The sequence below is a fragment of the Bufo bufo genome, chromosome 6 (assembly GCF_905171765.1).
Source record: "Bufo bufo chromosome 6, aBufBuf1.1, whole genome shotgun sequence".
Lineage (NCBI taxonomy): Eukaryota > Metazoa > Chordata > Amphibia > Anura > Bufonidae > Bufo > Bufo bufo.
The window spans coordinates 425,327,168-425,353,194 of NC_053394.1; the positions used below are offsets into that span (position 1 = coordinate 425,327,168).

Genomic DNA, 26,027 nt, shown 5'->3' on the forward strand with positions numbered 1-26,027 from the left:
CTAATTGTCCTTCAATATACATCTGACAAAAAGATCCAAAAATACCTAAGCAGCAAACTTTGTGAAAAGCAAAATTTGTTTCAGCCTCAAAACTTTGGGCTACCACTGTTTGAGCCCAGTGGTTAGTACTGGTGCCTAGCAGCTCTGGGGTCGAATGCAACCAAGGACAACCCTGGCACAGAGTTTGTATGGCTTTCCTCCGGGTACCCGGGTTTTCTCCCACATCCTGATGAGGTTAATTTGGAATTTAGATCCAATGAGAACATGGACGAGTGAAGACAATTTCTGTACGGGGCCACACAGGGTGGAAATTCCACTGCAGATGGTGCTGCGATTCCGCAGGGTGACTATTTGCGGCATAAACCGACATGCCATGGATTTAAAATCCGCAAAGTGGGTCAATTTACACAAAAAATGGCCTGACCCAAGTAACCTAGGAAAAACTGACTTTACAATGTCTTCGGAAACCAGTAAATCTAACAGCATGGAACACAGCAATACCAGCCCAGTTCAGAGCGGTTGACTGCAGTTTGTACTTTTTGGGGCCATAGGCTGATATTTTGAGTGTGCGCCATAGAATGAATAGGGTATTCCCATCTTGTAAAGTGTTGGCATAAGCGCTAGGAGATGCCATCACTTCATGACCTCCGGTACCTCCGTAGGACTGGTGCAGCATTGTGTCCCGTCTACATCTACTCCTGGTCACGGGGCTGTGAAAGGAACTATAGGCAGCCATATGCAATTGACTAGCTCGGGCGGCGTAGTGGACTGGCCAGGACAGCCGCCCTGTAAAAGGACACACCCAGAGCTCAATAGTAGTGAGGGTCCAAGATATCAACCTCTATAAAAGGGGTGGCATAGAACTATTGGAGAACTTTTTAGGACCTGCAGCAAAGTTCATCTGGTCCCAGAATCCACAACCGATAGTAGAAAAACTTCCCCACATCTATGGCTGTAACATGGGGCATCTACCAGAACATATGGATGCCTAGACCTTAGGCAGCTGTCCTTACATTGGATGAGGTATTCTTCTTTCTTCTGGACTGAATCACTTTAAGCGGCAACTCATTAAAAAAAATGAGTACCCCCTCCCGCCCGTTCTTTATCACCTCTTTTATATTGATGCAGAGACATAGCCCGATTATCTCTGCAGGAAAGTGTAATCTCCCTGACATGTTTGGTAAGCGCTTACTGGCAGGACGAGGCATAACTTCCTCCACGTCCTGTGATCGGCCCGGCTCAGCTTTCGTGCTGGTGTGAAGATTAAAGATTATCCAATTAGCCACCCACCGCCTGTGCTCACTTAATCGCCTAAACCCCTGAAATCATGGCTGTGCGCTGGACTGTGCAGATCGCTTCTGATTACACCAGCAGATTTAACTAATTATCACACTTGTTAAGAAGGACACATGAAGAGAAAGCAGGACGAGGGGGGTTACATCGCTGGTCGGGGCAGATAAAGGACCCTTGTTTTACCCCAAAACTGTACGCTGCCCACTCAATACAACGAGCAAGCAAGATGAACACCAGACCATTGTAAACCAGTACAAAGACTGCACCGGGGAGCATAGTTCATACACAGAAAAATACACCAATCCGACATATGGTGACAATGGCACCCATCAAGGGTTGGACAGCAAGAGAACAGTCAGGTCTTGAAGATGATGTGGTGGCAGGAGGAAAAAATGAAGAAGCGTAAAGGTCTAAGCGACTAAAACACAGCCAAACTGTGATGTTTAGACGACTGGGTCAGATCGTCTCCAAAATGGCAGGTCTTGTGGGGTGTTCCAGTGGTTGGTAGAACAACTGATGAACTAGAGCGAGGGTCATGGACACTCGAGGTTCATGCATGGGACGTGAAGGCTAGACAGCGATTCTGAGAGATGCCGAGGCACAAGCTACTGAAAAACGTCCTTCTGCCTATGATAGGAACGCGTCAGAAGAACAGGACATTGCGGCTTGCTCTGTATCAGATTTTTTAGCCCAGGGATTGCCAACCTGAGGCTCTCCAGCTGTTGCAAAACTACAACTCCAAGCATGCCCAGACTGCCTACATCTATCAGTTTACAGCAGGGCATGGTGGGAGTTGTAGTTTTACAACAGCTGGAGAGCCACAGGTTGGAGATGACTGGTTTAGCCTCTGACCGTTCAGAGTGCCCATGCCGATACCTGTCCACTCCCTCATTGGGGATGTGAGCATCAGAACTGGACCATGGAGCAACGGAAGAAGGCGGACTGGTCTGATGAACCCTATTACATCATGTGGTGCGAGGACATGACCTACCTGGGGAAGAGATGGCACCAGGATGCACTATGGGAAGAAGACGAGCTGGTGGAGGCAGTGTGATTCTGTGGTTAATGTTCTGCTGGAAACCTGGCATCATGTGGATGTTACTTTGACTCATGCCGCCAAGACAGCTCTGACTAATTGAGACATGGCCGGTCTAAGGTGTCCTGTGGTATCTGGTACTAAGAAGTTAGCATCGCATCCTGTAAACGGCTTGGTGCAGCCTCCACGGATTGCACTCGTTTTTCCAGCACATGCCACAGATGACGATTGGATTGAGATCTCAGGAATTTAGAGGCCAAGTCATCACCTTGATCTCTTTGTCATGTTCCTCAAACCATTCCACAACATTGGTTTTTCAGAGTGGCTGGAGTATTATTTTGATGCAAGAGGGCACTGCCCACTAGGGAGCACCGCCGCCGCCATGAAGCGGGATATTTGTCAGTCCGTGTATAGCCAAGTTCTACATGATTCCAGGACCCAATGATAGGAGACTGGAAACCAGGATAAAATCAATAAAGGGGTTATCATCATACAGCACATGGCAATACCTTTCTAGAACCAGCCCTGGACCTCACATGGATCCAGAGATCTCCCCATTCATTGCTCCAACTGCTCTGCTAGATTCTCTTCAGCCTGGCACCTCAGGGGCGTGTCCTTTCTCATGGGGCGTGGTGTCATTTCTGCTGCAGCTCTATCCTTGTACCTATCACAGCTTCTAACAGTATATATAGGGCTGGTGGCAGTTAAAGGGTGAAATTGAGCATGTGCAACCACCTCAGCGATGTTACTGGGGTGGCCAAGGAAATAAGGAAAAGAACAAGCAGCAGGTACTATACAGACACATTTTATCAAATAACTCAAGGGTTAAACTAAATTTGTAATCGCATGCAATGACAAAAGTATTCAGATCCAGGTGCTGGTTTGTAAAATGTAGAATTTTTCAATGGGACATTTATCAAAAAAAATGTATAAATAAATGATAATACAGCAACTGAGCAGCCATTTTGAACAATTTGTAAGAACTGTAGAAAAATAAATAGTTCCCGTTGACAGATTTACGTCCCATATATTTTTTGTCATGTTGCTTTTTGCAATGCTCTATCCGGCTGATTGTGACATTTCCATCAGAAAAGCGAGGACCGGGAGAAACGTCCACTGTCTGACCGAGAGCCGGTGAGTTATGACCAAATATAAACTCTGATTAATTTCCCTAATTTCTTAAGAAAAGAAGATGTGGGTACGGGGACGGGGACCTTCATATGATCAGCAGAGCAGCAAGTGGAACGTAGAGCGTCACAAAGGGGAAGGGGGGCGGAAACTGTCAGCTCAAGGAGCAAGGAATGATGGACACGGAGTGAAGGGCCGGAACAGGAGTCAAAACTTTCCAGCTCTTAAGTAAGAAGAAAGGGCGGATTCATCGCTCTGGTACCTCTGCCCCTGTGCCCTATTCAAACTGGCAGTCGTAATGGTTTAAATTAGACTGTCAACTGGTCGTTCCATGCTGTGCGAGTCCGAACGGCGTGGAAATATACTCAATAGGAACAAGGGGTTATAATTTAAGGAATAAAAATACATAGACATACACAGGCAGCAACCAGCCGATGTACACTTATGTACATTATACATTTCATTTCGGGGGGGAATTTGCGCCCAGCACATTGTCAGTGCAGACTTTGCAATGGAAATTCACTGCAATTCAGACCACAATACGTGTGGCACCAAAGCCACTTTTAGCCTTTTTTGTTGTCTCAGCCCTGCCTTCCAAAAGCCATAACTTCTATTTTTCTGCCGACACGGACATATGTAGAAGAGCTTGTTTTTTGAGGAGCGAGTTGTATTTTTTCAAATGGCATCATTTATTGTACATGCAACATCCTGGAAAATCTTTGGCAATTCTGCCACGGTTTTTTGGTTTTATTTTTACGCTTGTGTTCACGGTGGCTTTACTCTCGGGGGCAGTACAATTACAGTGATACCAAATTTAAAAACTTTCTTTATAGTTTTTATTCTGTTTCATTACTTAAAAGAAAATTCTGGTTACATTAAGTTATCACCTATCCCATTTGATCAGTGGTGGTTCCTACCGCTGAGACCCTCATCGATCACAAGAAAGCGTGTTGCCGCTCCATCCATTTCTATGGGACTTACGGGGATAGCAGAGGGCTGTATCGTTTCAGCGGGCTGCAGGGTTACAGGGCCCCAGTTCTTGTGATCAGTGGGGGTCCCAGTGGTAGGACTAAGGCTGAAAAGATTACTCTAATCAATCGAGTAACTCAACACAAAAAAATTTGCAGCGAGTATTCGTTTGTACCATGTGACCACGGAGCGTGAGTGAAGTGCTTGCTATTACTCACTGCTCCGTGGTCTCCTGTCGGCCGGCACTGCGCTGCGCTGCACTGTCCTTCTGACGTACACACATTGTCAGGATGTAATGCACATAAGTGCACACTACGACCCGACGCTGTGTAACGTCAGGTCCCAGTGCATTGCATGAAGAGGATGGAAGAGCTGTGGAGTGACGGTGGCGCCCCTAGCAGAAAGGGTACGCATTTTTCCCCGCCCCAGCCTCTGCATATGCCCGCCCTCCTAAAGTCTGGCCGAGATCCCGCGACTGCACTGCCTCGCCGAACCGGAGCATGCGCACTGCGATGCCCATTGTTGGCAAGGCATTGCTTTAACTACTGCGCATGCTCCGGCGAACAGCGCAAAACCAGCCGTTCGCCGGAGCTTGCGCAGTAGTTAAAGCGATGCCGTGCCAACAATGGGCATCGCAGTGCACATGCTCCGGCCCGGCGAGGCAGTGCACAGTCGCGGGATCTCGGCCGGACTTTAAAATGACGCAAGGGAATAGGAGGGCGGGTATATGCAGAGGCTGGGGCGGGGGAACAATGAAAAAGGCAGGGCAGCCTGGGCACCCGCAGTGAACGCCGCCCCTGGGCACCAACACAGTGAACGCCACCCCTGGGCACTTGCGAGTGCTCATTTGCATATCAATCAAAGTTCTTTTCGAGCTTCTGCAAGTGTAAAGACAAAGACAAAGGTACCATAACATTCATGTATAGGTGTGCTATATGGCAATGTAAGCACTGTATATGGCCATATGGAGGTGACAGACTCCCTTTAAAGGTGTTGTCCGGGTTCAGAGCTGAACACGGACATACCCTTATTTTCACCCAAGCAGCATCCCTGAGCCTAGCATCAGAGCATCTCATGCTCCGATGCGCTCCCGTGCCCTGCGCTAAATCGTGCAGGGCACGGGCTCTTTTGTTTACAATAACACACTGCCGGGCGGTAACTTCCGGCAGTGTGTTTGGTGACGTCACCGGCTCTGAGGGGCGAACTTTAGCTCTGCCCTAGCCATTTTACTGGCTAGGGCAGCGCTAAATCCCGCCCCATCAGTGCCGGTGTCGTCACCGGGGTTCCTGGCAGCCCCATGGAGAGCCCCGGTACGTCACTGGAACTCCTAAAAATGCCTTTGCCCTGTGCAATTTAGCGCAGGCCAAAGGAGAGCATCGGAGCATGAACTGCTCCAATGCTCATGTCAGGGGGGCTGCCGGGGTGAAAATGGAGGGATGTCCAGGTTCAGCTCTGTAGCCGGACAACCCCTTTAAGTTTTGTTCGGCTGTTAACCCTTGCTTTGTTACTGGAAAAAATTGAAAATTTGCCAAAAAATAGCTGTTTTGGCACGGTTTTTATATTTTTTTTTTGACCGTGTTTATCTGAGGGGTTAGCTCATGGGGTATTTTTATAGAGCAGATTCTTACGGACGCGGCGATACCTAATATGTCAACTTTTTTCTTTATTTTAGTTTTACAAAATATCTTTTTTTATTTTTTTGGTGTCTCAAGTCTGAGAACCATAGTTTTTTTTCGATTGTCAGTGGCTAAATGGAATTAAAATTGGGGAAGGGGATTATAAATTTAGTACTCCATGGAAGCGTGGTACTCCCTGAAGCAACAGTCAATGCAGAGGCCCGGATGATCGGGGCACGTGTCGCACTGAGTGGTGGTGTCCTTCCGTATCCCCCTCCTGTGACACACTCTGCACTTTTTGGGGTCCGTCCCTTCTTTCCAGTATGGGGGACCACATCTGGAAAGTGTTGGCCAGGGACGATCCGGGCGCCTCCAGTTCCCGAGGTACTCCGGGCTGCTCTTTCCCGGTCCGAAAAGATCAGGGCCTTGAGGACTGCCTCATAGAACTGAAGGAATGTATCTGTGTTGCCAGTGCTCCAGGACAGCACAAAAGAGTTGTACAAGGCAACCTTTACCAAGTAGACCGCAACTTTTTTGTACCATGCCGGGGTTTTGCGCATGGCATTATGTGGCTTAAGGACTTGATCAGAGAGATCAACTCCTCCCATATACCGATTGTAGTCGACGATACAATCGGGCTTGAGGACCGTTGCCGCGGTACCTCGCACAGGGACAGGGGTGATGCCTTTACCGTTAATTGTGGACAGTACAAGGACATCCCTCTTGTCCTTATATCTGACCAGCAACAGGTTTCCACTGGTAAGGGCATGGGTCTCACCCCTGGGGATAGGTACCTGGAGGGGAAGGGTAGGGAGGCCGCGTTTAATTTTCCGCACGGTCCCACAAGCGGACATGGATCTGGCGGCGAGGGACTGGAACAAGGGGATACTAGTATAAAAGTTATCCCCGTACAGGTGGTAACCCTTATCTAGCAGTGGGTGCATAAGGTCCCAGACTAGTTTCCCGCTAACACCCAGAGTGGGGGGACATTCTGGGGGTTGAATACGGGAATCTCGCCCCTCCTTCACACGAAACTTTTAAGTGTACCCTGAGGTACTCTCAAAGTTTGTATAGCTTCACGCCATACCTCGCCCTCTTAGAGGGAACATACTGGCGGAAAATGAGTCTCCCCTTAAAAAAAATGAGTCTCCCCTGATTTTGTACAGGCGGTCATAGGTAGGATTACTTTGGGGGGACATGCTGCATTATCTGCATAATGCAGGCATTTCCGGATGACCTCAAACTGGGTACGTGTCATGGCCGTACTGCAAAGTGGAGTCTGGTAGAGGACGTCCCCACTCCAGTAATGCCTGACACTAGGTTTCTTGACTAGGCCCATGTGCAGCACGAGCCCCCAAAACGTCCTCATCTCTGCTGCACTGACCGGAGTCCAGCCACCGGGTCTAGCCAAAAAGGAGCCCGGGTGTTGAGCAATGAACTGTTGGGCGTACAGGTTTGTTTGCTCCACCATTAGATTTACAAAGTGGTCACTGAAAAAAAAAAGACTAAAATAGTCGTATTCAGTGAAGCCCACTGTGGAAATCTGGATTCCTGCTTGGCCTACAAAATCAGGAATCACGGGCTCAATATCATCTCGGGTACACGATGCAAGTTATGATATTGATACTTTGGAGAGAGTTCAGAGAAGAGCTACTAAACTAGTACATGGATTGCAGGATAAAACTTACCAGGAAAGATTAAAGGACCTTAACATGTATAGCTTGGAAGAAAGACGAGACAGAGGGGATATGATAGAAACTTCTAAATACATAAAGGGAATCAACAAGGTAAAAGAGGAGAGAATATTTAAAAGAAGAAAAACTGCTACAAGAGGACATGGTTTTAAATTAGAGGGGCAAAGGTTTAAAAGTAATATCAGGAAGTATTACTTTACTGAGAGAGTAGTGGATGCATGGAATAGCCTTCCTGCAGAAGTGGTAGCTGCAAATACAGTGAAGGAGTTTAAGCATGCATGGGATAGGCATAAGGCCATCCTTCATATAAGATAGGGCCAGGGGCTAGTCATAGTATTCAGTATATTACTGTGGAGGGTCAGAGGGGGGTGCTGGCTCTGGAGATCCGACGCAGGCTGCTCGCTCTCCTCGCTTCCGGAGGAGGAGAGCTGAGGGGAGTTAATCCCCGCCCGCCCTTGCAGCCAATAGGAAGCGATCCTGTGAGGTGATGTCACCATTACCTCTCAGGATCGCAGGATGGTGATTGGTGGTGTATTATCACACCACCGATCGCCATCCTATTCCGGGTTATCGGGTCACCAGAGACCCGAATAACCCGGAAACGCAGGTCTGAATTGACCTGCGGTTTGCTGCGATCGTCGATACGGGGGAAGGGGGGGGGGTCACAAGACCCCCCTCGGCATTGTCACAGAGTGCCTGCCGAATGATTTCATCAGACACTCTGTTCCGATCACTGCACGCCGGTGATTGTAAATACACATGACGTACCGGTACATCATCTGTCCCCAACAGGTTAAAGAGAAACTAAGCTTTTGTAAAACCTGTATTTTGAAATGTTCTAAATTTTCCAGAAATTATTTTGGTAATATGCTTTATTAATTGATTATACCATTGTCCTACTCAAACAGGCACCCAAAGTCCTGGGTGCGGTCGCGCCTTAGAATCATTATTCTAGTACAGAGCTGTACTGGTGTACGGATTTCACTGGGGGTCATCGCATAAATTGCTGCTCCTGCCGGTGCTCCCCTTGAGCTTGGCTAAATCCTGGATTAGCACATGTGTACTGGGTACAGGGGCCCAATGGGCTGTGCCAGAATTTGGCCAAGCTTGAGGGGAGCACAGGAATTTAGCCCCCAGTGAAATCCGTACACCGCTGACATGTCAGCGCTGTACTAGGATAATGATTTTAAGGAGCGATAGCACCCAAAACATTGGGTGCCTAGTTGAGTAGGAAAACAGTATATAAATAAAGTAAAGGCTACTTAACAATTTTAAAGAAAGTTTTACAAAAGTTTAGTTAGTTACTCTTTAACCGCCTCACGTCCGCCCATAGGATATAAACGTCCTATGGGTGGACGTCTATTTCTGACAGCACGTTTTAAAACGTCCTGTCAGAAATAGCAGCTGCACGCTAATCGTGCAGCTGCTGATCGGGTTGCCCGCTGTCAGTGACAGCAGGGCAACCCTAAGACAAGGCAGGGACAGTGCCCAGGTGTCCCTGCCTTCACGATCACGCTTCCTGTTCCGGCCCGGTGGTCATGTGACCGCCGTGACCGGAGTGTGCAGGAGCTGTGTGAGGTCTCCCTCGATCAGCCCTGCTGTGAGGCTGTACAGCGCTGGATTGCTGCTGTACAGCCTCTCTAGGGGTGTATTTGTCCTGTAACTGGGGCTACTATGTCAGCCCCAGTTACAGGAGACATCAACTGTGAAAAAAAAAAAAAGTGAAGTAAATGTCCCCCAGAGGTCTTGTATGACCTTATGGGGGACGAAAAGTGTAAAATAAAATAAAAAAAATAAAAAAAAGTGTAAAATAAAATAAAGTTTCACATGTAAAAAAATCCCAAGAAGGAATAAAAAAAAAATAATTAAAAATAGATAAAATAAAACATATTTAGTATTGCCGCGTCCGTAAAAACCAGCTCTATAAAAATATCACATGAGCTAACCCCTCGGGTGAACACCGTAAAAAAAAAAATTAAAAAAACTGTCAAAACAAGCAATTTTTGTCACCTTGCATCACAAAAGGTGCAACACCAAGTGATCAAAAATGCGTATGTCCCACAAAATGGTACCAATAAAACCGTCACCTCATCCCGCAAAAAATGAGCCCCTACATAAGAAAATCTCTCAAAAAATAAAAAAACTATAGCTCTCAGAACATGGACACATTAAAACATAATTTTTTGGTTTCAAAAATGCTATTATTGTGTAAAACTTTAATAAATGAGAAAAAGTATACATATTAGGTATCGCCACGTCCGTAACGATCTGCTCTATAAAAATGTCACTTGACTGAACCCCTCAGGTGAACGCTGTAAAAATAAATAAATAAAAACTGTGCTAAAACAACCAATTTTTTGGTCACCTTGCCCCATAAAGTGTTATAATGAATGATCAAAAAATCATATGTACCCAAAAATAGTACTAATAAAACTGGCACCTTATCCCCTAGTTTCCAAAATGGGGTCACTTCTTGGGAGTTTCTACTGTAAGGGTGCATCAGGGGGATTCAAATGGGACATGGCATCTAAAAACCATGTGGAGTTCCTTTCCTTCTGCGCCCTGCCGTGTGCCCATACAGCAGTTTATGACCACATGTGGGGTGTTTCTGTAAACCGCAGAATCTGGGTAATAAATATTGAGTTTTGTTTGGCTGTTAACCATCGATGTGTTAAAGAAAAAAATTGATTAAAATGGAAAATCTGCCAAAAAAGTGAAATTTAAAAATTTGATCTCCATTTTCCTTTAATTCTTGTGGAACGCCTAAAGGGTTAACAAAGTTTGTAAAATCGGTTTTGAATACCTTGAGGGGTGTAGTTTCTACAATGGGGTCATTTATGGGGGTATCCACTATGTAGGCCCCACAAAGTGACTTCAGACCTGAACTGGTCCTTATAAAGTGGGTTTTGGCAATTTTCTTAAAAATTTGAAGAATTGCTTCTAAACTTCTAAGCCTTCTAACGTCCTAAAAAAATAAAATGACATTTCCAAAATGATGCCAACATAAAGTAGACATATGGGGAATGTTAAATAATAAATATTTTATGAGGTATCACTTTCTGTTTTAAAAGCAGAGAAATTGAAATTTAGAAAATTGCGAATTTTTCAAATTTTTGGGTAAATTTGGGATTTTTTCATAAATAAAGGTGAAATATTTTGACTCAAATTTATGACTATCATGAAGTACAATGTGTCACGAGAAAACAATCTCTGAATGACTTGGATAAATAAAGGCGTTCCAAAGTTATTACCACATAAAGTGAGATATGTCAGTTTTGCAAAATTTGGCCTGGTCAGGAAGGGGGCAAAGGGCCCAGATGGGAAGTGGTTAAAAAAAAATTTAAAATTGTGCCGCCATATTCTGACACCTATAACTTTTTTATTTCTCTGTTGATGGAGCTGTGTGAGGGCTTGTGCTTTGCAGGGTCAGCTGTAGATTTTATTGGTACCATTTTGGGGTACATGGACTTACAAATCACTTTTTATTACTAATTCTGGCACTCACTGTGCAGGAGAGACGATTAGATATTTTAACAGAAATTCCAAATAAATAGGATATAAATATATAAATGTTTTTAGGGGCAAAGAAGGACAGAGGGAGCGCTCCTTCTTTGTCTAACCCCACTGAGAACAGAGGGGGGGGGGGGGAATCAGCTCAGAATTGAGGGCGTGCGGTGGGTCTTATAATTAGGGTTGTCACGATACCAACATTTTGATTTGATTTCGATACCATAAAAAAGTATTGTGATACTCTATAACATGCGAAAAAAATAAACCACCAAAAAAGCCACGTGCAATCCACATTTTATGGACCGTCCGGCCCATAATAGAACAGTCCGATCCTAATTTTGGAGGGGGACAAGGTGACTAAAAATGGCGAATTAGGAGATATTATTTAATATTTTAATAGTTTGGACTTTTCAGATGTGGCGCTACCCAATATGTTTATTTATCTATTGTTTATATATAAATTTAGGAAAGGGGGTGATTTAAACTTAATATTTTGGTGTTTGTTTGTTTTGTTTTTTTACTTTTTATTTAATAACCATTTCCCCCTTAGGCTGGTTTCACACGGGCGTTGCAGAAAAAGATGCAGGTGCGTTGTGGGAACATGTGCGATTTTTCCGCGCGAGTGCAAAACATTGTAATGCACGCGGTTTGGTACCCAAACCGAACTTATTCACAGAAGTTCGGGTTTGGGTTCGGTGTTGTGTAGACTGTATTATTTTCCCTTATAACATGGTTATAAGGGGAAATAATAGCATTCCTAATATAGAATGCATAGTACAATAGGGCTGGAGGGGTTAAAAAAAAAATGTAAAAAAAAAAATTTAACTCACCTTAGTCCACTTGCTCGCACAGCCGGCTTCTCTCCTGTCTTCTTTGAGCAATAGGACCTTTGATGACGTCACTGCACTCATCGCATGATCATGATGATGGACCAGGTGATGAGAGCAGTGACGTCACCACAGGTCCTTTTCCTGTGCACAGCAAAGATGAAGACAGAAGAGAAGCCGGGCTGCGCGAACAAGTGGATTAAGGCGAGTTAAATTATTTTATTTTAACCCCTCCAGCACTATTTTACTATACATTCTGTATGAAGAATGCTATTATTTTACCTTTTAACCATGTTATAAGGGAAAATAATAATGATTGGGTCCCCATCCCGATCGTCTCCTAGCAACCGTGCGTGAAAAGCGCACTGCATCCGAACATGCTGCGATTTTCACGCAACGCACAAGTGATGCGTGAAAACTAACACTCATGTGCACAGCCCCATAGAAATGAATGGGTCCGGATTCAGTGCGGGTGCAATGCGTTCACCTCACTCATTGCACCCGCGCGGAAATCTCGCCCGTGTGAAAGGGGCCTTAGGGGCTAGAACCTGGGATCTTTTAATCCCTTGTCCTATTCACCCTAATAGAGCTCTGTGAGGGTGAATAGGACTTCACACCCTCCCTGCTGTCCTGTGGGCTTCAGTAGTGTCCTGGCTGCCATGGTAACCGATCGGAGTCCTGCGATCGGAACTGCCACTGCACTAATGGGGAGGGAGGGGGGGGGGGGCCCTGGGGCCACTGCTACCAATGAGAAGGTGGGGGGGGGGGGAACCCTGTAGCCAAGACTTTAATACTGGGGTGGTTGGTGTGCGGCATCTGAGGAGTTAATTGCGGCAAATTGCAGCTCCCTGTCATAGAGGTCGGGTGCTGGGTGTGCGATTCTGCAGTCGGCACCCGCCACCTATATTTGTATTAAAAGGTTAGTTATCTTCATTGGTGGCGCGGTGGCCACAGCCCCTCCCCTCTCTCCTCCCATTGGTGGCAGCAGCACAGTGGGGAGGGACTCATAGTTGCCGACAGTTCAAAAAGTTCCACATTTTCAGAGTCAATCTCGGTAAATTAGACTAATCCCTGGCCAAAAATGGGCAGGCTTTGCGGAAACCTTAACCCCTCAGTGACCGGCCTGTTCTGGGACTTCATGACCAAGCAATTTTTTTTCAATTTTTCATTGTCGCGTTCCAAGAGCTGCACATTTTTTTTATTTTTCCGTCGGTGCAGACATATGAGGGATTGTTTTTTTGCGGGACAAGTTGAGTCTTTAAGGGCACCATTTTGGGGGACACACAACTTACTGATTATCTTTTATTAACTCTTTCTGGGGAGGAGGGGGATGGGAAAAAACAGCAAAACTGCAACTGAGATTTTTACATCATGAATTTTGCTGCATTCATTTTTATTTTTTTAAGGAATTTACGGATGTGGCGCTACCAAATATGTGGAGGGGATTTACAATTTTTTCTTTCAATGGAAAAATTGTATTTTTTTCATTTCATAAAACTTTAACTTTTATTTTTACAATTTTTTAGTCCCACAAAAGGGACTGTGACATGTGATCTTCTAATCGCTTCTATAATAAACTGTACTGCTCATGCAGTACAGTGTATTATACTGTCAGTACTATACTGACAAGCACCATCAGGGCTGCGCCTCTGCCCGTGCAGCGCTTAGACTAGACCGCCGTAAAAAGGCAACATCCTAGCGAAACGACTGTTAGTGACCCCTGTAAAAACGGTGTATTGGCGGTTACTAAGGGTAAAATAAGCGTGCATAAAACCCATGCTCTGGATGTATGGAGAAGATTTTCAGTTACAGAAATTTCTAAAGCAACTCTGCTGTGCGTGCAAATACCCAAAATCATCAGCCAAAAGACTGTCTCAGGATCTGACAGCAAAATGGTCTCATGTCCATAGCAGTAATCCATAACCTGTGAAGGTCCAGCTATTGTAGAAGTATAACTCCCAACATGCCCTGACGGCCACGGGTTGGGCTGTTGCAGGTCTACAGGAAGGCGATACCTGCCTCACAAGTTGAAAGTCCTGCAAGACGACCCCAAGGGTCCCAGGATGAGCAGAGAGCAGGTAAATATCAGGGTTTGGTGGGCACCTCCACTCCTGTGACAGGGGTGGACTCGGACTCTCACCTTATGACATCGGGTTCTGCGCCTTCACATTGAAAGGATATCTGCAGCTGTCGCTGTTTGGTGAGGAGCTCGTCCATGAGGTTCTGCCTCCGATCTCCTTCTAGTTGCGTGCTACATGGGTTCCAGGTTAAGACCATAATATAGTAATGGCGTATACTTAGGAGACTGCGGACCTATAGAAAAGCATCGCTGTGCTTCTATCACTTTCCATAAAATGCCGGACCATGGTGCTTTGCTATAGTAGCATTGTGTTAACGCATTTTGCGTCACCGAAGGCTACATTGCATGGCATAGGGAGCATCACTGTGTTCCGCCCCCACAGACCAAAACTAGGTACAACCCTGTCTTAAGCGGTCTTCCGCCATTTATTTATTTTTACTCGCTTCCCTCTAAATGTTAAAAGGCATCTGTCAGCAGTTTTGTCCCTATGACACTGGCTGACCTGTTACATGTGCACTTGACAGCTGAAGACGTCTGTCCCATGTACATATGTGTCCGCATTGCTGAGAAAAATGCTGTTTTAATATATGCAAATGAGCCTCTAGGAGCAACGGGGGCGTTACCATTACACCTAGAGGCTCTGCTCTCTCTGCAACTGCCGCGCCCTCTCCACTTTGATTGACAGGACAAGGTGTGATGACATTTACACTGTCTGGTCCTGTAAATCAAAGTGCAGGGGGCTCGGCAGTAGCAGAGAGAGCGGAGCCTCTAGGTGTAATGGTAACGCCCCCGTTGCTCCTAGAGGCTCATTTGCATATAGTAGAACATAATTTTCCTCAGTAATGCGGGCACATGTGAACATGGGAACAGCACCTTCAGCTGCCAAGTGCACATGTAACAGGTCAGCCAGTGTCCTATAGGTACAAAACTGCTGACAGATGCTCTTTAAGTTTCTTAAATATTTTCCCCATTAAGATATTCTGGGTGGTTAGAGGGGGTGGCCTCGATTAACCAGGAGCGCAGGCAAGAACAGTCTCTGTTGGTGTGCACAAGATGGGCCTTGTACAATACTGTGGGAAGAAAATCAGTATTAGGCGACCATTACCATTTATCCCCCGTCATCAGGCCCCCACCTTCTGCTGGACAGGAGACCCCTAGGCTGCCCCCCCATAGAGTTGCATATGGTGGTGGTGCACATCCCAGACAGGCTACCTACTACTACTACCCACCACGGACATGCTAGTCTCGTATGGCTTCCTTGTCAGAAGGAGAACAAGATGGCGGACTCCTGCAGTCACAGGGATTAGACGGTAAAGGATACATCTGATGTGTGGAGACCGATGTTAGCAGGGAGTCCCTCAGATGTCCGATGCTCACGTGTAACCGCTTCATAAGAGCGCGCACCGTCACATTTATCTGCAGAGACAGAAGAGTCACATACACAGGGGAGTATAATGTGCGATACTGCCTGCTGAGCTGTGTATCTAATCCTACCGTGTGTGATACTGTCAGCTGAGCTGTGTATCTAATCCTACTCTGTGTGATACTGTCTACTGAGCTGTGTATCTAATCCTATCGTGTGTGATACTGTCTGCTGAGCTATGTATCTAATCCTATCCTGTGTGATACTGTCTGCTGAGCTGTGTATCTAATCCTATCCTGTGTGATACTGTCTGCTGAGCTGTGTATCTAATCCTATCCTGTGTGATACTGTCTGCTGAGCTGTGTATCTAATCCTACCATGTGTGATACTGCCTGCTGAGCTGTGTATCTAATCCTACCATGTGTGATACTGCCTGCTGAGCTGTGTATCTAATCCTACCGTGTGTGATACTGTCTACTGAGCAGTGTATCTAATCCTACCATGTGTGATACTGTCTGCTGAGCTGTGTATCTAATCCTATCATGTGTGATACTGTCTGCTGAGCTATGTATCTAATCCTATCCTGTGTGATACTGTCTACTGAGCAGTGTATCTAATCCTATCCTGTGTGATACTGTCTGCTGAGCTGTGTATCTAATCCTATCATGTGTGATACTGCCTGCTGAGCTGTGTATCAAATCCTACCATGTGTGATACTGCCTGCTGAGCCGTGTATCTAATCCTATCATGTGTGATACTGTCTGCTGAGCTGTGTATCTAATCCTACCATGTGTGATACTGTCTGCTGAGCTGTGTATCTAATCCCGTCATGTACATCAGTAGTGTGGTGCGGGGGAAGCAGTAGTGTCAGGCAGGCATTACCCGGTACCTTACAAGCTGTGGAAAATTTTCAGCTGAAAAACAAACTTGCAATAAACCCATCAGTTTCCACTCAGTAACGCGGTGATCTGCGGCGGCGGGGTCAGCCACCATTGTTGTCAACACAAACACACAGGCCGGCGCCTCTCAAAGGACAGCTGTTTACAGTACAAGCAGATAGGAGCCGTGCGCCTGTCAGCAAAGTCAAGCCGCTCATCCAGAGAGAACAGCGGTCAGACGTCCTCATGACAACACTTCCTGTCATCACAGGGATACGGAAATGCCAATTATGTACTTACCTGTGCAAGGAAAATGGCTGGCCATACGTTATACACACACGTTTGTCTGACTATAGATACGCACACTCACTGCTGAGCTGAAATTATATATATATATATTATTTATTTATTTTTTTCTTTGCATCCCCATATTTTGACCCCCATAACTTTTCTATGATTGTATCAACAGAGCTGTCTGCATCTAATTTTTTATTTTTTTTGCAGGACGATCTGTAGTTTTTATTGATACCATTTTGAAGTGCTGGACTTTTTGATCACTTTTTATTCAATTCTTTTGGGATATAAAGACACCGGCGCCATAATAACCTCACCGACCTGTATATTATACACTGCTCAAAAAAATAAAGGGAACTCAAAAATAACACATCCTAGATCTGAATTAATTAAATATTCTTCAGAAATACTTTGTTCTTTACATAGTTGAATGTGCTGACAACAAAATCACACAAAAATAAAAAAATGGAAATCAAATTTTTCAACCCATGGAGGTCTGGATTTGGAGTCACCCTCAAAATTAAAGTGGAAAAACACACTACAGGCTGATCCAACTTTGATGTAATGTCCTTAAAACAAGTCAAAATGAGGCTCAGTAGTGTGTGTGGCCTCCACGTGCCTGTATGACCTCCCTACAACGCCTGTGCATGCTCCTGATGAGGTGGCGGACGGTCTCCTGAGGGATCCCCTCCCAGACCTGGACTAAAGCATCTGCCAACTCCTGGACAGTCTGTGGTGCAACGTGACGTTGGTGGATAGAGCGAGACATGATGTCCCAGATGTGCTCAATTGGATTCAGGTCTGGGGAACGGGCGGGCCAGTCCATAGCATCAATGCCTTCGTCTTGCAGGAACTGCTGACACACTCCAGCCTCATGAGGTCTAGCATTGTCTTGCATTAGGAGTAACCCAGGGCCAACCGCACCAGCATATGGTCTCACAAGGGGTCTGAGGATCTCATCTTGGTACCTAATGGCAGTCAGGCTACCTCTGGCGAGCACATGGAGGGCTGTGCGACCCTCCAAAGAAATGCCACCCCACCCCATTACTGACCTAATGCCAAACCGGTCATGCTGGAGGATGTTGCAGGCAGCAGAACGTTCTCCACGGCGTCTCCAGACTCTGTCACGTCTGTCACATGTGCTCAGTGTGAACCTCCTTTCATCTGTGAAGAGCACAGGGCGCCAGTGGCGAATTTGCCAATCTTGGTGTTCTCTGGCAAATGCCAAACGTCCTGCACGGTGTTGGGCTGTAAGCACAACCCCCACCTGTGGACGTCGGGCCCTCTTATCACCCTCATGGAGTCTGTTTCTGACCGTTTGAGCAGACACATGCACATTTGTGGCCTGATGGAGGTCATTTTGCAGGGCTCCTCCTGTTCCTCCTTGCACAAAGGCGGAGGTAGCGGTCCTGCTGCTGGGTTGTTGCCCTCCTACGGCCTCCTCCACGTCTCCTGATGTACTGGCCTGCCTCCTGGTAGCGCCTCCATGCTCTGGACACTACGCTGACAGACACAGCAAACCTTCTTGCCACAGCTCGCATTGATGTGCCATCCTGGATAAGCTGCACTACCTGAGCCACTTGTGTGGGTTGTAGACTCGGTCTCATGCTACCACTAGAGTGAAAGCACCGCCAGCATTCAAAAGTGACCAAAACATCAGCCAGGAAGCATAGGAACTGAGAAGTGGTCTGTGGTCACCACCTGCAGAACCACTCCTTTATTGGGGGTGTCTTGCTAATTGCCTATAATTTCCACCTGTTTTCTATCCCATTTGCACAACAGCATGTGAAATTGATTGTCACTCAGTGTTGCTTCCTAAGTGGACAGTTTGATTTCACAGAAGTGTGATTGACTTGGAGTTACATTGTGTTGTTTAAGTGTTCCCTTTATTTTTTTGAGCAGTGTATATGAATGTGGTATTGCTGTAATCACACTGACCCTGAGAATAAAGGGCACATAGGGAATGCTGTAAAAACAAGCCTTTATATGGCTGTGTGAACAGAAAAAAATAAAAATAAAAATAATGGCTCAGGGGAAGTGAAAAATAAAAAACACAAAAACGGAAAATGGCCTGGGGCTGAAAGGGTTAAGTAACAGGTCTCCGGGACCGTGTGCTGTTTCCCATACAAAGGTAACAGCAGTAATGATAGATGTGTGTTTCCTTTTTAACTAATTATAGAAGGGAGAGGGGGGGGGGGTGAAGATAACAGACAATTGGGGGGGGGGGGGGGGTCATTCATTAAAAAAAAAAAAAAAAATTTCCATGCTTTTTTTACAATAGGGCTTCATTAAAGACTTTTTATTGTTCCTATAGCTCCTATGCAGACTACGTGTCGCCATGGTAACAGACAACAAATAAGCCTTGTGTAGTCGGATCATGTCCAGTAGTTCTACTTTCTGCAGTCTCTTCTCACCTTCCTGATGACATAGGTTAGGAAGAAGTGGGGGACAGAATGTATGACTGCAGGATCAGACTACACAGGGTTTGTTTGTTGTCTGTTACCATGGAGACGCATAGGTCAGCACTGAAGCTGTAGAACAATAGAAAACTTTTATTACGCTCTATTTTAACAGTTGCTTCATTTTCATTGTAGATGCACTGAGAAAATAAATAAAATGGCGATATATATATATCATTTAAAGGGGTTGTCCAGGAGCTCACTATTGACGGCCTATCCTCAGGATTGTTGGGGGTCCGACACCCCGCTCCGATCAGCTGTTCTGCAGTAACTCTGCAGCAGGAAGTTGGTGCCAGAATTGCACAGCTCTGTCCAATGGGTATTGAAGTGAATGGGAGCAGTAGTAACCAGATCCATCCACTATACAATGGATGGCGCTGTGTAGTTCTAGCACCAAAGCTACTTCTAAACAGCTGATTGGCTGGGGTGCAGGGAGTCGGACCCCCTCCGATTAGATATTGACAGTCTGTCCCAAGTATAGGCCATCAATAGGAACATTTTTGACAACCCCTTTAGGACTATGACAACCCAGGGGCGTTCTGTATGTCATAAGGTGCATGACCCAAGAGCAAAATGTTGCGACACTCATATGCTCCATATGGAAAAACTGCCATTTCTGCTTGTTGTCAGTGAATAGAAACAATCTTGCTTACATCCTGAGGCTCGAAACCTGCACAGACCTAATACTTCTTACGTCTGATGGTTTGTTACAATGTACCTAGACATTCCTCTGTAAGCTAAATCCCTCAGCAGCCCAAACCTTGTCCTGATTTTTGCTACAATGTATCAGTGCAGGTAAAATTTATCACGCCTACGGTGTACACTGGATAGAACTGTAACAAGCCAAGTATTAGGCCAGTACAAGTACTGAACCCACTGGAGCAATTCCCATTTACTGACAGCAAAATAGTGAGGATTTTATCCAACTACAGCCTGATCATTATTGTTAAGATCTCTGCTTGCAGTGAACAGAATTGTTCTTGCTTATATCCAGAGGGTGAAAACCTCTGCAGACGTCAGGTCCACCAAAGCAGACACCGCTCTTGTTAAGATTCTGATCACATGCAGCCGCCACTAGGGGGAGCTCATGTGTTTACAGCATATTGCTGAGCGCAGTGTACAGAAAGCATGCCGTGAGCTCCCCCTAGTGGAGGCTGCAAGCAGAAAAGTCCTCATTTCATTCTATAGATAGGCAGAGGGTTTGGAGCTCTGTAACAGAAAACGGAGCTGTGACCGCTATATAGATCTGTTAAGAACTTAATCAGCTCGTCATGATGGGGCTAAAAAAGTACCGAACAAACCAAATCACAAATTCATCTTACCTCCTGCTCTTCGCTATTGTAAAATTTAATTTCAGGCAGTTTACAGAACACGGAGATAATGACCGTAATTAGTGCTAATGATCGCGTGTCTCATGACAGATTGGAAAAATGAAAACAAACAGAACCTGAAGAGCAATAACAACTCTGCAGCATCGTCATATAACTCCATGTTGTTCCGTTCCTCAGTTATTCCTACTAGAAGTTTTATTAATGAATATGAAACTAGGTGTCACAGTTCGGGGGGTGTCCTTGCACAGTCTGATACTGTCCAATAAGGGCTGTCAGTGTCAGATTGTGCAGAGACTCCCCCCCCCCCCCCCCCCCCCCCAAATGTTGTAAATTAATAAAAAAAAAACCAAAAAAAAAAACCAACATTTTTAGTGGGAATACCTGAGGAACGAAACAACAGAGTTATATGAATGGGAAATGCAAGTGGTTACTAAAACAGGGGAGGTGATAGGTCCTCTTGAAGGGGGTATTTCAGTAAGAAGCGCTCTCTATCCCACTGGATAGGGGATATAACTTAGTCAGTGGGGTCCCCCACCAATCACAAGAATAGGGGGCCGCAGTCGAGCATGTGCACCGCCATTCCATTTATCTCTATTGGGCTGGCGGAGAGAGCGGATTACAGCGATATCGCACAGGCTCGACCGCGTTCTCGCGAATGGTGGGCACCCCAGTGGTTGGACCCCTGTTGATCTAACAGTTATCCTCTATCTAGTAACCAGAATAACACCTTAAAGGGGTTGTCCTATCTTGGACATCACTAGGATATGTCCTCAATGTCTTATAGGTGCGGGGGCCTACCTCTGGGATCCGCACCTCTCCGCAAAGTGACGGAGGGTGCACCGCGCTGGCTCGGCTATTTTCGTAAGCCTCATAAAAGTGAATGGAGCGGCAGCTGCACTTGCGCGGTGCAGTTCCCATTCATTTATATGGGTCTCCCGAAAATAGCCGAGCCTGGCGCTCGGCTGTCCCATAGAAGCCAATGGAGGGCGGCTGGGCATGCGCAGTGCAGCCTCACTTTGCGGTGTCCGTTCTAAGGATAGGTGCCTAGTGATATGCCCCCAATGTCCAAGATGGGACTACCCCTTTAACTGCCATGAAGCAGAGACCAGTGGGGACCCGGGAAGTGTTGATGCAGGAGTGGGGAGGGGTTTTCCAAAGGCGGCCTCATAACTTGGGGTCTTGCCATAGCATTGAGGGGGTTAGAGCTCCACTGTAGAGAGGAAGCCATTGGTCCTATACCAGGGACATGAAGGGCAACTCTCCGTGACAACAGCACATCACCAAGGATGATGGAGATCCGCAGTGGTCACCCGCTGCATGGACCGTGTGTTGCTAGGCAACATCCCATGATAATTCCTTCAGGCAGAAGGAACAGCACTGGTTTCAGACACAGGAAGTTCACTGGAGTTCCCCTTTAAACCTTTTTTTTTTTTGTTTTTACCTTAACTGGGTTCTCTCTATTAAGTAGGTAGACGTGCCGCCTGATGACTTTCTCCATAATCTCTTCTGCGAGTTGATGGGTGGAATCATACATGGACAACCTGCAACGAAAATATAATCTTCATCAGTCCTTTAATAAATTCACATACCCCGAGCCTTCACCAGTTAAAGGCACAGTACCCCCAATATATGGACCAGCGCCTGCTGAAAAAACGGAGCCCCCTATCTACCGGATGCAGCGTGTGCCCTAAAGGGTTTGTCCCAGGACGACAATTCATCACTGACCCAACCGGATAGAAGATTAGTGTTTGATCGGGAAGGGGGGGGGGGGGGGGTCTCCCATGGGGGTCCTAACGCGCTGCCGCTCCATATATCTCTATGGGAAGTGCGTATGCTCAACCGCTGGTGGGGGACATGGTCTTCACGCTGAAGAGCTGCTGCGTCTCTGCACAAACAGCGTCGGATATTGGGGTGACCGGAGCTCACCCCTTAGTATTCAGGTTATACAACCGGGCGGCACATCAGTGGCATGACCCGATTTATAATAACCTGCATCCGCCATGACAAATTATGGAAAACACGCGTGTGCGTCGGAGCCCTGCCTCCATGTGTACACAATAAATAGTGAATAAGAGCAGTGGAAAAAGGACAAGATAGCACACAGCAACACGCTATTAAAGGGACTGTCCAGAGCCATAGAAAATAAGCTTAAAGGGATTGTCCCAAGACAGGAGATAAGTATCTGATCAGTGGGGGTCCGACTGCTGGGACCGCCAACCAACGCAGTGATGTGCGTGTGCTGGCGCTCCATTCATCTCTATGCGACTGCCAGAGAGAAGCCGAGTACAGAGATCAGCTAGAGATGAATGGAAAAGCAGCATGCGTGTTCGTCCGCCGCTCCGTGCACATAGGGGGGCACAGGACCCTGTTCTCGGAGCGGACACTGTGGATAAGTGTGTCTGTTAAAAGGGGTTTTCCAAGACTTTAACTGATAACCTATTCTCTGGGACAGCGCCACACACTGCATAGTGGCCATGCTTGGTATTGCAGCTCAGCCCTATTAACTTGAATGGGACTGAGCCGCTCCTAGGTCATGTGACCGATGAACGTGATGTCACTGTGCTTACAGGAGCGCTGATCGGCGGGGGTCTGACATCCTGCGGATAGGTCATCAGTTAAAACGTCTGGGAAAACCCCTTTAAATGCTGGTACAATCCCTTTAATCACTGTATAAGGGAACACTGTAGCAGGTTTCTAATATACTTTTAGTACAGAACAGTCGCCATTTTCAAAACCTATGCTTGCGATCAGTGAACGGCAACCTTATTTTCTTCTAACCCGCGGTAAAGGTGAACCCAAACCATCTCACAGCTGAGGGTTTGTAACAATTGTGAGCTAAACACATCAGTGGCACAAATCTCTCTGTGGAGCGGAGTTTGTTACAATGTATCAGCGAAGGTGAATTGCATCAAGCTGCTCACAGAGAACAGTCTACAATGGGCAGAACTGTAACTAGTCTTCATCTGTGAGGGACAGAAGGTTTGTGCCGCTTCCCACTTACAGCAAGCAGAGATTTTGAAAACGAGGAGGCGCTGAAGCTTAGAGCCTGTTGGAAAGCTGCAGATGATTCCATCATACAAGTCACCCCATGACATAACTTATCTGCCACCCACAGGATAAGTGCCTGATAGGGGGGGGGGGGGATGGGTAAAACTGCTGGGGCCCCGGCCGATCACAAGAACGGGGTCCATGTTCCTCCATTTGAATGAAGTCGCTGACATGAGTGTGTGTCCACTGCTCCATACACTGCAGATAGCAGCTCCATTCAAAGGAACACGGGCCCCGTTCTCATGACTGGCGGGGGCCCCAGAGGTTGAACATAAGACACATCCCCTATCCTGTGGGAAGCAGACAGGTTGTTGTTATGGGACAACCCCATAAAGTTGGCCATAGAGTTGGGATTTTTGATGGTGTCTTCTGGAGATAGATAGATATGAGATAGATATAAATTAATAGAAGATAGACAGATATATGATAGATAGATAGATAGATAGATACAGACTTGTCCTTCACTGATGAGATGCAGATCTGTTACCATCAGTCAGACCAAGGTCCCAAGAAAATGGTGCACAATCTCCAGTGTATGGCCAGAGAACAATGACACCGGGGTACAGGAGAATGAGGTGACGATAGATATCACCAGCAGCACGCTTGCACGCATTGCTGGGACTTGTAGTGCACCAGGCGGAGAAGCAGAATACATGACATGTACAGACAAGGCTCCGGGATGACACTACTGCACCCACCAAGGATCCATAGCTGCTGCAGGGAAGAGCGACACTTCCTGTTTGTATCACGTGACAGACGGGTCCTCCAGCGGGTCAGAATGAGTGAGCGCGGATCGCTCCTGGTCTGTGAGGACGCGGCTCTATATACCGCACAGCCAGGGCAGTCTGTACAGGGGCAGGTGACATACATCTTGCTGTATGGATTTACCTTTGGTGACCGCCCAGTGGCCCTGGTTTAATGTGAATGGTCTCCAAGCAGTGACCTCTCAGACACTGTAGAACTACAAGCCCCATGCTGTGTTGCAGTTTACCGAGGGCTGGGGGGCACTGCGGTAATAATCCTGTATGAGGGGCTGGATTATTAACCCCTTAATTGCTGGGACATTTTTTTCTGTGTGCATTTTAATATAGTTTAAGCCGCACAGACATAGGGGGCAGCAACTCCCCACGAAGACGTCGCTGTAGAATGATGTTATCACCAGGGGGTGAAGGGGATATTTGTCATAATATTTGAACTTACATAGAAACATAGAATGTGTCGGCAGATAAGACCCATTTGGCCCATCTAGTCTGCCCAATATACTGAGTACTATGGATAGCCCCCGGCCCTATCTTATATGAAGGATGGCCTTATGCCTATCCCATACATGCTTAAACTCCTTCACTGTATTTGCAGCTACCACTTCTGCAGGAAGGCTATTCCATGCATCCACTATCAAATCACATGCCAAAAAAATGTGTGATCTGTGGGGGGAAGAGGGGGTCCGACCAATGGAAACTCCACCAATCCGATACTCAGAGGCTTCCCTAATTTTAGTGGAGAGGTGGCTGGCATGTGCTAAGTGTCTGATCTGGGGTGTAATATCATGTAATAATTGGTCTGGTCTGATATTAATGTAGCGGTCTGGTCTGTGGTCGGATATTAATGTAGCGGGCTGGTCTGATACTAATGTAGCGGGCTGGTCTGATACTAATGTAGCGGGCTGGTCTGATTCTAATGTAGCGGGCTGGTCTGATACTAATGTAGCGGGCTGGTCTGATTCTAATGTAGCGGGCTGGTCTGATATTAATGTAGCGGTCTGGTCTGATATTAATGTAGCGGTCTGGTCTGTGGTCTGATATTAATGTAGCGGGCTGGTCTGATACTAATGTAGCGGGCTGGTCTGATACTAATGTAGCGGGCTGGTCTGATTCTAATGTAGCGGGCTGGTCTGATATTAATGTAGCGGTCTGGTCTGATATTAATGTAGCGGTCTGGTCTGTGGTCTGATATTAATGTAGCGGGCTGGTCTGATACTAATGTAGCGGGCTGGTCTGATACTAATGTAGCGGGCTGGTCTGATTCTAATGTAGCGGGCTGGTCTGATATTAATGTAGCGGGCTGGTCTGATTCTAATGTAGCGGGCTGGTCTGATATTAATGTAGCGGGCAGGTCTGATATTAATGTAGCGGGCAGGTCTGATATTAATGTAGCGGGCTGGTCTGATATTAATGTAGCGGGCAGGTCTGATACTAATGTAGCGGGCTGGTCTGATACTAATGTAGCGGGCTGGTCTGATACTAATGTAGCGGGCTGGTCTGATTCTAATGTAGCGGGCTGGTCTGATATTAATGTAGCGGGCAGGTCTGATATTAATGTAGAGGTCTGATCTGATATTAATGTAGTGGTCTGATCTGATAATAATGTAGCGGGCTGGTCTGATACTAATGTAGCATTATAGTCTAGGGTCTAATATTAATGTAGCAGTCTGGTCTCATATTACAGGGTTTGTCCAGTCATTGATATTCATGACCTATCGTCAGGATACGTCATCAATATCT

General features: G+C 46.4%; 1 protein-coding gene across 1 annotated transcript in view; it reads right to left on the reverse strand.

Moving 5' to 3' along the window:
* Positions 1–24,299, reverse strand: part of STX8 (syntaxin 8) — a 192,015-nt gene extending 167,716 nt beyond the window's left edge. Inside the window, exons 1-4 of the mRNA XM_040437525.1 lie at positions 24,225–24,299; positions 21,920–22,019; positions 15,475–15,569; positions 14,214–14,324 (exon numbers count right to left, since the gene is read on the reverse strand). Coding sequence (XP_040293459.1) covers positions 14,214–14,324; positions 15,475–15,569; positions 21,920–22,019; positions 24,225–24,235 — 317 coding nt within the window. The 5' untranslated portion in view covers positions 24,236–24,299. The remainder of the gene's footprint in view (positions 1–14,213; positions 14,325–15,474; positions 15,570–21,919; positions 22,020–24,224) is intronic.
* Between the last annotated feature and the right edge of the window lie 1,728 nt (positions 24,300–26,027).